Consider the following 13334-nt stretch of genomic DNA (forward strand, 5'->3'; position numbering starts at 1 on the left):
CTCAAAAGATATTCTTAGACAGCCCAAGGTGTTCAAAGTGACAAATAGCTACGGCCTATATGTTTGACACGAGGATTCTTGTGCTTTTCAACTCAATACCAATAGCGACAGTGAGAATTCTAGTCAGTCAGCCTTGCGAATTTTTAGAACTTTGAATGTTGACACTCACCTCTCTGTCTGTCATATCATGTAAGGCCCATCAAACAACCTTCGAGATTTCGTTGCTCGAGAGTCAACCCCTAGGCATCCGCTTTCTTGTCACGCCGTCGATTCTCCCACTGGACCCAGGAATACCAAATGGCAATCAAGACTTCGGCCGTGAAAAAGCACGCGCTACAAAAGTACAGGCCTGGGCGGTATTGAGGGGCTGAATCGGCATAGAACATCTGGGGCCCAATGCAATAGCCAAGGAACAATGAACGGAATTCAGATGTATGGGGGCTTGAAGGCTAAGCCTGGCGAAAAGTTCGCTGGTTATATGTTTATGTATGGAGAGACTATCTGCGGCGGTAGTGGCGCCGGTCCCACGTGGAATGGTGTTTCGGCCATTCGTACTGTAAGTCCTTATGAAACCACCTGTTGCTGACATTGATTATATTGTGAGACCTGGACCGCTAACATCAGGGTAGCACATGACTAACACCCGAGCCACTGACGTTGAAGTTTTGGAGAAACGAATTCCCGTTCTGGTCAGAAAGTTTGGCATCCGTCATGGATCTGGTTGGCTAGGTCTCCATTCAGGCGGCCACGGCGCAACTCGCATCATAGAAGCAAGAGCCAACATGACTTTCACTCTCAACACCGACCGCCGTGCTACAAAGCCGTATGGCCTTGCGGGTGGTGAGCCAGGCAAGGCAGGTCTCAATCTGGCCCTTTTGGATCATCCGAGCGGGAAGAAGAGGCTCGTCAATGTGGGTGGGAAGGGGGTGCTCAACCTCCGGCTTGGCGAGCAACTGCAAGTGAACACGCCCGGGCGGCGGGGATGGGGCGCACCGGACAGTCACGAGAGCTAATGCTGCAGCGCAGGAGAGTCATTGTCACAAAGCAGGTCCAAGCTTTGAGGATTGAAGTGCATCCATAGATAGTCCGTCATCAATCAACTAAAATAAACAACATGAAATATACCGTCGATTGAAGGTTTTATCTATGTGGGGCTCACATCATTGTAAGCAATGAAATATGGGCACTGATTGGAAAGTAGAAGATGCCAGCCAAATTGCTCGATGCGAAAGTCTTGGTCACCGTAGTATGCCGGCACTTGTCGGCAAGCAAATGGTCAAGAGGAGCAGCTGGCACACGTGCTCGGCCATCTCTCTGCAAAGCAACAATAATGTTACTCTGGAGCGGAGACCACCCCGTCTCGCCGGCGTCCCGAGCCATCCGTACGGGAAGGCAGTTAGCTAGTTCTCTAATAAAATAACAAGCAACAAAGCAGGCGCGCCGTTGCAGGGAACCGAGGTCGTGGCCGCCGACAAGCTTTGCGGATGAGCCAAGCCACGTGTGATCGTTGTTGTTTGGCATTGGGGCCAGCTTCCAGAACTACTGCATAGTACTGCATAGGAGCAGGTCGGTGCAGGGCATGTCCACCCCCGTAACCAATCATCGCCAGAGTATTGCTAACCACGTTGAGTGTGGCGCTCAGGGGAGTGCCCCGTAGATGGTTGGTAGCGTGCAGGTCGCGGGGTGCTAACGGTCAGGCCCCCGGACAGTGGGTTGGGATCACGGTAGCACGAAGGATGCCCTGCTCCAATCATCGTGCCCGTATCGATCACGCTGGCTGCTCCAGGTGTGACCTTCGGTCAAGCTTTCAGTTTAATTGAGGACCTGCATGCAGTCGATGGGAGATAGCAGATAGCACGGGGCACCAGCTCCCAAGTTCGCTCTATTTTGGAGAGAACACAAGGCATCGCAGAGCGACATAAGTAATGAGTTGCGGAATCCGTCGTCCGTCTGTCTTGCCACGGGCTGGCTTTTCGTCCTCTGATAGTAGCTCTTCTTAAAATCCCACATGACATTGCCCCATTCGCATCGTCTACACTAGATCCAGCTAGTTATACAAGATACCCGTCAAAGGCGTTTTCAAGTCGCTCTTTCTGAGCAGCCGTGGAGACGACGGCAGTATGTCGCTATACTCCCCCATCACCAACAGGGCGCCGTCCGACTCTGAGAACGAGACCGAGACCGAACGAGTGAGCCACAGAGACTTCTCGGAGATCGAGAATGATCAGCTCAACCTGCACGCTGCGCAACGGCACGCCACATCCAAGTCATCCGCGCCGTTATTCGTCATGCCGTCTCTGACACGTTTCCTTGCCGACTTCACGCTGGGCTTCGCCGATGGTCTCACGGTGCCATTTGCACTCACGGCCGGTCTATCGTCGCTTGGCCAGACCGAGACCGTTATTTATGCGGGGATGGCCGAGATTTGCGCCGGAAGCATCAGCATGGGCATTGGCGGGTACTTGTCGGCGCGTGGCGAGAACGCAGCTTTGGTCAGAGCCCAAGACCACGAAGAGGACGACGCCTCAGCTGAGGACCCAGAAAAGGCTGGGCTTGTCGCAGACGAGAAGAGTGCTGTGGTCCGGGAATACCTGGCCCCCCTAGATCTACCCGACGAGCTGGCCGATCTCGTGAAGGAGCATCTGTACCGCAATCCCAGCGTCGTCCAAGTGCTTGAGGAGTGTGCGCACGATGCCGACGAGGATTCCCAGCTTGCCTCGCCAATCCTAGTCGGCCTCTCTGTGGCCCTGGGTTACCTGCTCGGCGGAATCCTCCCCCTGGCACCGTATCTATTCGTCAGCCAGGTTGGCACTGGTCTCCTCTGGAGCTTCATTGTTTGCATCGTCGCTTTGTTCGTTTTTGGTTTCACGAAGGACTTTGTGGTAAACCAGGAAAGCAGGAGCGAGGAAGCTGTGTGGTCGGAACGCAAGCGCTCTTTCCCTTGGAAGGACGTAAGGCGAAGCACATGGGAAGGAGCTCAAATGGTCATCTTGGGCAGCGTGGCGGCGGCGTCGGCAGTTCTATGCGTTCGATTGTTCGAAGGCTTACATGAGTGAATCGATCGGTTGAATCGGTGTAGAAGATACAAAAGGGAATGCTGGTGCAAAGGAGTTACATGTAATTTTTCAGTATCAATTATGAGACCTATCATGGCACAACCAATGAACTCGCTCGCCTCGGAGTTACTTTACAAAGAGAGGTCCTGTCAAGTATTTATTTAACAAGAAAGACGGGTATCAATTCGAGTTCGCGGTCATTTGATTGCCTGTTGTAAGTTGATGGATGATGCTACATAACACACTTGTAAACCCAGCAAAAAGACAAAATCATAGCAAATTGAAGCCACATTGATATATGCTCCGAGCACATACATATCCGAATGAATATCTTCTTTGTTCCAACAGTGTCCGTCAATATCGTAATACCATAGTATAATCCCTAGCGTAACATCCTGGCTTCTGTCCGCTCCATAAGCTTCGTCATTCCACTGATGCAGGTGTCTGTATTCCTAGCCCGAATGGCATTCGGCAGGCTAGACTGACAGTATTATCCGACGGCATGCAATTAATTGGCATCGATAGAAGAACAAGAACAGAACGCTGCGCAAACTGGTCCATCGACGCCCGTGACACCTAACACACAGTTCTGCTTGCAGTGAGCAGCTGCATACCCGACGCAAAACGTTCTGATCTTGTCCGACGGACATGAAAGCTTGCAGCTCGGGCCGGCGTTGATATCGGTGGTATCGAATAAATCCGGTTGATCGTGTACTCGGATCTCGACGTCGTCATGATTTGGCTGTGTAGGAGGCAGTTCGATCGGGTTGGTGACAGCATAGAAGCCGGTATTGTGGTCGGCACAGCTGCAGTGCTCGTCACACCAGTGATCGTAAGTGTGTATGTGACAATCCGGCAGGCAGGTGGTTCCCTCGAGGAGGCAGCGCATGGCACCCTCTGGGCTCCCGCAGTTCATCCAGAGCGTGGTGTTCAGATTGCAGCTAGCCACACTCGCGGACACGGCATTGCTGGCGGTGGACTGGGAGACTACAGCAGAGGTTGTCGTGTCTTCCACGTTGCTGTTGCTGAATGGGTCGCGGACTTGACAACGTATGCCTAGGAGGCAAAGAGCGTTAATGATGATCTGGGTGGTTCTGTTAGCACGACCAGATACTTAAAATGACCAAGGTCTTGACAAACCTTCATCTTTGCGGATAGTCGAGTTCGAACCAGTGCTAACAACGCTTCACAATCGCGCAGACTGAGTTGCGGTAGGGGAATAAGTTGTCCAGCGGAGATGTGAGTCCTCTGTGAAGTGTTATGAACACATCGAGGACGAAAAAGGTGACTAACTCTAGAGGAGTTCCCGGGCGGAAGTCTGGTCCTATCACCACCCGAGGCGCTCCTTCCTCGGCTCGATCTGCGTGATATGCGTCCGCAATCTCCAGGCTTCCCGTTACTTCCAAAGCAAAGAGTTCCTTCCAAAGAGAGAAATCGGCGCCTCTGCTTCCATTCGACAATCACTTTGCAACTGCTATAAGTGTGAGACTAGCAAGCGGACACGCTTCTTTGCGAATTGAAGCGTCGACCCCGTCATGATCGCGGATGCTCAGAGGTCGACCTTTGCGGTGGCTATATTCAAAGCACAGCAATAACGCCAACAGTCCTCAATCATTTGCCTCTCAGGGGTACCGCCCAACGCCCCTGAACTGCGGGAATGGCGACGCACGATACGTTGCCGGCCTAGATGTCGGCGGGATCCTCGTCGGCGGTGGATTCAAATTAGGTCGCCGATTCGTCCACGGATCATGGGAAAGATTCGTGTCCGATGTCATTGTCTCATAGCTTCCGTCCGAGCGTGCCTCCGCCGCCGCGCCGCGAATTGCAGTCTGCGCGCGAACGGAGAGGCAGTACCATATCAACAGAACAATAATGAACAAAGCAATGACTGAACCGATTATTGCGCCGATCTCGTTCTGGCTGAGAGAAGACGATTTAGAGGACGCTGGAACAGCGACCGTTGTCGTTGTCGTTGCGGCTGGCGGCAACGGCGCTGCAGTCGTCGTAATGCCGGTCTCGGTTGGAGTTGTCGTCGGCCCACCAAGTGTAACAACATACGTGATTGTCGTAAATGGTCTTGTGATTATCTGAGTGACCACTCGATCCTGACGTGCGTGCAAGCCCGCGAAGCCTTTCTCGGCAATCCTCAAGAAATAAATTATCGCCATCTGGGTTCTGGAGCGTTGTGGTCTGGCGTCCCGGGCATTCACGACTCTCGAGGTTTCATGGTTCCAAGGCTGCGCACAGCTCTTATCTCAACAGTCGCTTCGAACACCACGACGAGATGCCATGTGCTGAGCTACGAGGAAGATGCAACGCTATCGGCTAGGATATATGTGAGACATAGTGGATCATCTGATGAGAGCTGCCCGCCCATCTGGTTCCCTAACCCATGTCCGCTATTACCTGGCATTGCTATAGGATGCGTTGGGCGCTGAACGACCTGAACCACCCTGGTCCTCCCGCTGCCGGCTGCAGCTCATCGCGGGACCTGAGCGGCCCTTGTTTCAGTATGCCTGCGGCGCAGCAAACACGATACAGACACGACTTATCTTGCCCAGGGCTTGGTGCGCCGCCTAGACTGTCAGTTGAGCCATTGACAGCTGGGTGGGTCGACCCGAGGTTGCGCGATTCGTTGTGTGAGGCCGTCACCAGAGACTCTGCAGGCCTGTTATCCGCCAATGGTAATTCCGGCGTGGCTAGCGATAGTGGTTGTGCCAACTTGGCCAATGGTACAGGTGTAAGAGGGTTGCGTCTTTCAGCCACACCACACCATCCGGCAGGTTTTCTGCACCATTCGGACTTGATGGTGGTGGGGGAGTTGTGACACCTCACAGCACCTCACGCTCGTCATACCGAGCGTAACCTTCAAGGTGAACCTTTCCAACATGTGACGGCAAGGAACCAAGCTGGCATCGAAGCCGTTTCGTTTCTCACTACAACGAATCCCAAAGGCTGGCGGGCTGAATAATGTGCTGATGATCGAAATCAGGAAGAGTTTTGTAGAGAAATAGAGCGACACGTTGACTTCAATTGAGCATGACTAAGTGTACCTTACATATAGTTGAAGAACTCATGCATAGCGGCCTGATACTGCAATAACCTTGTCCGCATGCAAACATTACATAAAATGGGACACCGTCGTTATCAGTCCCCTTGCTACAACATTCCTCACTCAGGTGTTGTTGTCAAACTCAAGGAAATGGGCTCTGCGCAATCTCCTTGCCGAGAGACTTGGCCACCCAATAGCCCACTGCCTCCCGCACAATATTGTTCGAAGACCATGTTCGCGATGGGTGAACGCGGTTCGAAAAGTGCAGAAAGAATGTGTTACTCCCGCGGTCGATGACCATACTCGTCCCAGTGAAGCCCGTGTGGCTGGCTGCGAGTAAGCTGGCCATCGGACCAGAAGTGTAATACTGGTTCAGCTCAAAGCCTACACCATGTTCATCGCCAGGGAAGCGTGTGTTGAAATTGGTGAAGATGAGGCCTACCGTCTCCTCTTTCAGGTACCGCACTCCGCCGTATGTCCCGTTGTTCAGAATCATCTGACAGAGCTTAGCTGTGTCACCAACAGTAGAGAAGAGCCCGGCATGACCTGACACGCCGTCGAGTGCCCAGGCGTTTTCATCGTGAACGGTACCTCTCACGGGCTGGGGCCGCGCTGGCTCCGATGGACCCAAAACAGCGATCTGGAACTCCTCGGCTGCCATCCTCTCGTAGAATGGCAAAGCTGGTCCCTCAATGTTTCCGCGGTTGAAGAATGTCGAGCTCATTCCTAAGCGCGAAGTGAAGTTGTAAATGAGTTCATCCAGAGAATTACCAGTGATGTGTTCGAGAAGAAGCATCAAGGACATGTAATTGAGATCCGAATAGAGGTATGTTGAACCGGGTTCGTTGATCAGACTAGTATCGAGTATTGCAACGATTCGTTCTTCATAGGTCTTGTACGCCGTCTTGTTTGCTAATGAAGGAGATGGATCGGCATCGAATCCAGATGTGTGAGTTACAAGCTGGAGGATCGTGACGTTACTCTTGCCGTTTGCTGCGAATCGGGGGAAGTGAGATGCAACAGTGTCATTCAATTCAAAATCTCCCTTGTCAATCTGAATGAGGGCTGCAACACTAGTGAAGATCTTCGTCAAGGACGCCATGTCATAGATCGTGTCTATAGTTGCGTCTTCTTGTTCGTCGACAGGAAGATATGTCACGTTCAAGCCGTTGACACTGGCGTAAACATTCCTCTTGCCGAATGCAAACTTACTGACGATAGCCGAGTTATGACTAACAATGGTTACGCCGCCCGGTTCGATTGGAACAACCTGATAATAGGAATGACTTGTCCAGTTGTACCAAGTCGTGTAGCCAGTGAGGTTTGCGACCATGTCTCTCAGTGGTTGTGCGAGCATTCCGACTGATTCCGGAGAAGCATATCTGAGTACATCATCACATCTTGCATGTCCAAGTGCCGGCGCGATCGAGACAGCAAGTACGGAGAGGATATGAGACGCAATCATGAGTCTGTCGTACTAGATGTCTTCGGTCAGAATTGCGGGGTCTGGCTCAAAGAGCTGGGGTGCACTCACTCACTTTGGACCAAAATTGATTTCACAACCAAATGGCTTTAGACGAAGAAAGCTTACTACACAACGAGATTGGCAAGTATTTATGTTTGACAATGTAATATTGTCACATCTTAGGGCGTGGCTGACGTAGAAGCTTACGGGGGGCCGGCTCAATTACCCCGAGAGCGTGTTGATAGCAAATAAATGCGGCCGATCTTTCACCCATCACTTAAACCACGATCTAAGACATTCATCCGTTCCTTTTTCTTACCATCGTGATGATAAAGTATCAGTCTGTGAGTTTTACGTTCATTGCCTTGGGTTGGCTCTAGCCTTTGAACTACATCGACATCCTTATGTATTTGAAACATCATCGATACACCAGTACACGTCAATATATATTGCGATAAATTGGGCAAAAATGGGCAACTCAAAACATTTTATTTTGGTATGAGGGCATCAAAGCCCGTTCAGTCAGCTAGCTGTAGAATTCTCATGTCCGATTCCCGTTGCACAAACATTTGCAACCAGTGCCATACACCCTAGTCAAGTTCCTCCTAACCATTGCACAAGCCATAAAGCAAAGATGAATACATGCCGATAACCTCGTTTGAAGCCGTTGATCAAGTTGGAAGGGTTCCGATCCACTGCTTCAGCAGCTCTTTGTCTTTACTCCAGAGAGTGAAATCGTCCGTCGCAGCTCCGCAAGCCACCAACGTAGCTGCATGCTTTCGGCGGTTTCTGACGATTGCCCAGCGAAGCGGTGTTCGATGTCTCTGATCAATGACCTCCATGTTTGCGCCTGCCTCGCACAACATCTCGATGATCTCGGAATTGTCATCGCCAACGCTCACAGCAAGTTGAAGCGCCGTGAAGTTCTGGAGGTGCTGATTTGCCGTGTAGCGATTCGGGTTCTGTCCCATATCCAACAGTCGCTGCACGACACGGGGTTGCTGAGCCAAGACTGCGGCATGCAGTGCGGTGACGCCGTGGTCGAGTCTGATGCCGCGTTGTCGAAGAAGGAATGAGGTGATTCGCATATGATTGCCTTCGATAGCCATGGTCACGGCACTCTTGCACTGGTTGTTGGGTCTTCTACAGTCGTAGTGCGCACCATGACTGCAGGTGAGGAAGAGAGCAGGAGGGCCGATGTACATGATGTTCAGATCACAGCCAGATCTCACTAGGAGTTTGACGGTCTTGAGGTCACCCTTCAAGACAGCAGCGTGCAGAGGGGAGATCGATTTGATCCGTTTGCTTCGGTAGGACATTCCGTTAAGGTAGTCTTTGTTTCTGGTCATCCAAGCCTTCTTGATGAGCGGTATGATGTTCTCGGTCACGCCTCGCTCAATCGACCACACCAAGGCCGATGTACAGCCCCTCTGAGTGTGCTTTCCGATAGATGTTTTGTCGAAGCCGACGTCAGTCTTGAGCAGCTGCGTCCTCAAGCACAAGTACATCTCTCGAGAGCACAACAGCAAGTGGTAGATATCTCTAGGCCGTTTCAGGTAGGTGGCGACGATGAAGAAAATATCACCAGGCAATTTCTGACGGCCTCGTGGCAGCGGGTCCTCCGGCGGGGGAGTAGCCGGTCTGACACCAGAAAGCCATGCTTCGATAGCAGCTCCCATTCTTGCGCGAGCCTGTAGTGAAATCATAGTTAGTCCAAAGAACTCGAACATGATCTGAGTTGGACGCAGTCCACAAACTTACCTTGCAGTTGATCTCAAACTCGCGCTCGCGCTCACTATTACTCTCATCGCTGTTCATCTTGGTAGACATCTTAGGATGAGCCTGAAGGTGAGCGTTTGTATGATCTCCTCAAGACATGAAGAGGGAGGCCTTGTCGATGTATTTTCAGCTCACAATTGTCAGAAATTTAGGAGAGATTCGAGAGCCTGACGTGTTCCTGCTAAGATGTGGAAAGGAAACGAGTACTTTGTTTGAATCTAAAATAAAAACAAAGCGTGTAGCTGGGAGTTGCCCTGAAGAGCGTGGAGTATCGACCGGGCTACCACATCACAACAGTCAAGAGAAGCAACTTGCCCAGCTGTGAGTTTCTGTCTTGTTCCGCCGCGCTCTATCCCTTTTTTTTTTTTTTTTTTAGTCTACCACGACAAAGTGCTCATAAATAAGAGCTTCTCGATATGCGCTTCGAGGTCAGAGGCGCCCTTAGTCCCCAAGACAAGCTGGCGGGTCGAGTTGAAGGGAAGCTTGCATTGCCCACTCGAGGTAAGTCGAAGCTTTATCAAGATTCGATCTACCCGACAACCACTTTAGCACTCAGCTTTTCTCATCATTGAACTCACAGCTGACTCTTTACAGGCTGAAAAGATATTACCGGAAAAGAGAACGGAAAGTAAACTTCAGGTCAAATACGAAAGCCTTGAAGGATCAGCCACCAGAGACAAAGCGACTTCGGCAAGGTAAATTGACCCAGAATGCCGTTCAATAGCGCTGAACGCGTCAGTAACTCTCACAAGCTCATCGAGAAAGCAGCAGACTAATTTACCTAGAGTAGGAACTGCACACGTTTCCAACAATGTGGCCATAGCGGAACCAGTATCTCAATTCTTCAAGTCCGACAGCTATTTAGACCCAGCTTCAGGCCCTTCGAATATGATCCTTATAGGCCATATGTGAGATCATTACTGTTGGCTCTTGTGGGACGTCAATTTGATCAGACGCCTCTCTGTGCATCTAATTGGGCGGAGTGCCTTTGGTCCACTAATTTAGAATCAACACGTCGAGAGAACTGTCTTTGTTGATACAATGATCAAAAATCGATTTTTAGATCAAATAGAGGGTATTCTTGCTTTCCTAAACGCCATTGTGAGCGTCGTGGCCTCTGGCATCTTTCAGCCACTGTCGAAGTCGATGCTACCTGCGATATTATTGTCGGGTACTCCATACGGCTCGGCCACAGGCTCTTGTGATATCAGATCGTGAATGAGACGGTATGCATTCTTCGTCTCCGCGGCCTCACTAGTACGCACGTCGCTGTGACGGTTACGCTTGTCAGATGTGTAGATTTGCTGGGACATGGCTTCAAACCGATGGCAGAGGCCGACTTCGCAGGCGGCCGATATCACAGTACCAAGAAATTGGCGGGCCTCTTCCTCTCCTAAAGCCGGGGGAAGCCTAACACATACCCTACTCTCCCAATATGGAACATGCGGCGTCATGATAGGTGTGGCAAGAACACCGTGCCGTGAAAGCGCCTGGCTCAAGTCATTCGAAAGACTCGGGGGGCCAGTGAATACTGGAAGCAGAGGAGCATCGGATTCTCCATACACGAAGATCCCGAATTTCGATAGCTCGTCACGCAAGCACCGACAAGTGGCTTTCCACTGCCGCAAATTCCGTGCTAGCCAAGTAGGTTGGAGCAACGTCCACAGCACTTGCACAAGAGTAGAAGACATAACTTCGAAAGAATCGTTTTGGATACTGAGTTGGCCAAGCGCTTCTATTCGTCTCCTCATAGGCCCTTCAAGCACCGCTGCTCCACATATGAAGTTAACCGTGCTTTCAGTCGTCTTGGACAGTATCCCGACATGCAGGTCAATAACAGGGCCGATTATTTGGTCAGGATACGTTTCATTCCAGTACTCGGCGCATCCACGACCCGTTTCGCCTATGGCTAAGAATGAGTGAGTTTGGTCGCAGATTAGCGCAAATCCATGCTCGTGCTTGAGACGCTGCAATTCTGATAACGGCGGTACATCGCCTTCCACGCTGTGCTGTTAATGTCATCGCATATGCCCTCACATTACGAGTGAATCTTACCTATCAAGGCCATTGACGATCACGATAGTGGTATTATATTTGCCTTTCGATTCCTTCAGAAGCTTCTCCAAATCAGTCGAATCATTGTGTTTGAATTTCTGCACGCAGCCCGCCTGTTCTGAGAATTCGGCCGCCGATAGTGAACCAAGGTACCTCTCATCCAAGAGGAGTTGGCAATTCTTGTTCAATAGAGCTGATACAACTTGGCCACTCAAGCGGTAATCAATGCCAGTTATAGAGCAAAAGTCACTGTAGAGAAACATGGCTATGGCATCTTCAGTCGCCTCTTTCAACGACCACCCAGCCTTGATGTCATATGTCGGATGGTTCCCTGAGTATAGCTGTTGGAGCTCCGCTGGTCTAGGTTCAGCATTATGAGATCCATTCTCTTCTTCGTGAGGAGATTCTATCGTCGTGCTTTCCGACTTCTCGGTATCTGGGGCATGCGAACATGATACATCAGGATAACAGTCATCGTGTCTACGCCAAAGGTCGTCTAGAAGTCTCGGCCACATTGCAATAAGCATACCGGAATGTTCGGGCTTATTGTTGAGGTCTTTGGGAGGATTTGTGAAAGTGCGCAGCGTTTCGCGAAGCTTTTGCAAGACTGACACGTGCGGAGGGCTCCTCGTGTCCTTGCCTTCGCTTTGATGTTCTTCTTTTGGTGCCATTGTTTTCCCCAGGAATATCTGTGACGGTCGCTTATCCGATCCAGAGCTGGCTGAGAGCTGCTGGAGAGGGTTCCTCTAGGCAGCACCGAATGCCAATACCAACCCGTACACCTGGTCAATGGTCAAATAATTGAGCCAAGTTTTCGAGATCTAATCGAGAATATTCAGGCGTCTTCCTGGTAGCTGATGTTCGTTGCCTAAATTTACGACGGCGATGGATTTCTGCCAAAGAATGCGAACAATCATGCAGTTGTAGTGGGAAAGAAATTCTTGTGGTCGCTCATTAGGTAACTAAGTCTTGCCCAGCCTGCTAGTCAGCCACACTACCACCACCGCCACCCTTCGCAACCATCCGGATGTAAACCATGGTTGTAGCGAGCCTAACACGACACGATCAAATCGTCGAGTAGGTCAATTGACCTGATAGACTCTTTATCCTAAATATTGATCACGGGAGCCAGAATTTCGGACAGATCTACAGGCGCCTTCATAGCGTAGCAGAGGAGCCAATCATGCAACACCATTTACTCCTCGGAACTCACATGTCCTTACTCAGGCGAGCCAGATCCAAGAATTGATCCGAACCGAAGATTTCCCGCTTTTCCAATTGTGCTAGTCACATTGGAATAAGTTGTATACAATCTACTGTATTACTCTTGGCCAAAAAGCCATGCTTCCATTCATTCGTATACTGTTCCGTACAATTAAGGATTAAGGATTGTATTCCTACTACATACTAAGCTGCAAGATGGGTAGAATTACTTATACTAGATTAGGTTCATGTAATCAATCTTGTCTTGGAAAGGGGCTCGGCGCAAGCTGAAATCTTATGTTTGCGGGGAACCATACAGCGCCGTAACCTCTCTCCTACTTTGATCGGGGCCAGGGCCATAACGCGAAGTCATTTATTAAAGACTCTGTCCTTGATATCGTGCGCTCCTTTAAAGGAACGGAAGATTTGATGGCGTACATGCAAAATTCAACATGGTATTGTTGGGCCACGCGCAAAGTGACTCAGGAGTGTGCCTAGCCCAGCGAGTACGTCATCTCTATGAATTCTAGCTGAGTTAAGCATGTCTTATTCTTGAAATAGGCTAATGCACGTGTTGCCGTAGAGAATGTTTTCAGCAAGTACATGCATCTCCACAATGTGTTCTAAGATGAGCAAATCAAGCTCCTGTGGGTGTCTCGTGGCAGGCAAGGGATCACGCCCAGTACCTATACAGACTACGACAGGGTGATGACATATCACACTG

At 50.5% G+C, this 13334-nt stretch overlaps 4 protein-coding genes across 4 annotated transcripts; 2 read left to right on the top strand and 2 right to left on the bottom strand.

Annotated features, from left to right (window-relative positions):
• Positions 1-415: 415 nt before the first annotated feature.
• On the top strand, positions 416-1013 carry UCRPA7_6209 (putative hydantoinase b oxoprolinase protein; the record flags this gene model as incomplete). The annotated part of the gene is made up of 2 exons (XM_007918748.1): positions 416-556; positions 630-1013. 2 exons carry the CDS (start codon positions 416-418, stop codon positions 1011-1013), a joined length of 525 nt encoding a protein of 174 aa, XP_007916939.1.
• Positions 1014-2120: 1107 nt separating this feature from the next.
• On the top strand, positions 2121-3056 carry UCRPA7_6210 (putative vacuolar iron transporter protein; the record flags this gene model as incomplete). Its single annotated transcript, XM_007918749.1, has 1 exon — positions 2121-3056. One exon carries the CDS (start codon positions 2121-2123, stop codon positions 3054-3056), a length of 936 nt encoding a protein of 311 aa, XP_007916940.1.
• Positions 3057-6250: 3194 nt separating this feature from the next.
• On the bottom strand, positions 6251-7465 carry UCRPA7_6211 (putative beta- protein; the record flags this gene model as incomplete). The annotated part of the gene is made up of 1 exon (XM_007918750.1): positions 6251-7465. One exon carries the CDS (start codon positions 7463-7465, stop codon positions 6251-6253), a length of 1215 nt encoding a protein of 404 aa, XP_007916941.1.
• Positions 7466-8244: 779 nt separating this feature from the next.
• Positions 8245-9391, bottom strand: UCRPA7_6212 (putative ankyrin repeat protein; the record flags this gene model as incomplete). The annotated part of the gene is made up of 2 exons (XM_007918751.1): positions 8245-9264; positions 9335-9391. The coding sequence occupies 2 exons, from the start codon at positions 9389-9391 to the stop codon at positions 8245-8247; spliced, it is 1077 nt and encodes a 358-aa protein (XP_007916942.1).
• Between the last annotated feature and the right edge of the window lie 3943 nt (positions 9392-13334).

The sequence above is a fragment of the Phaeoacremonium minimum genome (genome assembly GCF_000392275.1).
Source record: "Phaeoacremonium minimum UCRPA7 unplaced genomic scaffold PA7_03_scaffold_455, whole genome shotgun sequence".
Classification (NCBI taxonomy): Eukaryota; Fungi; Ascomycota; class Sordariomycetes; order Togniniales; family Togniniaceae; genus Phaeoacremonium; species Phaeoacremonium minimum.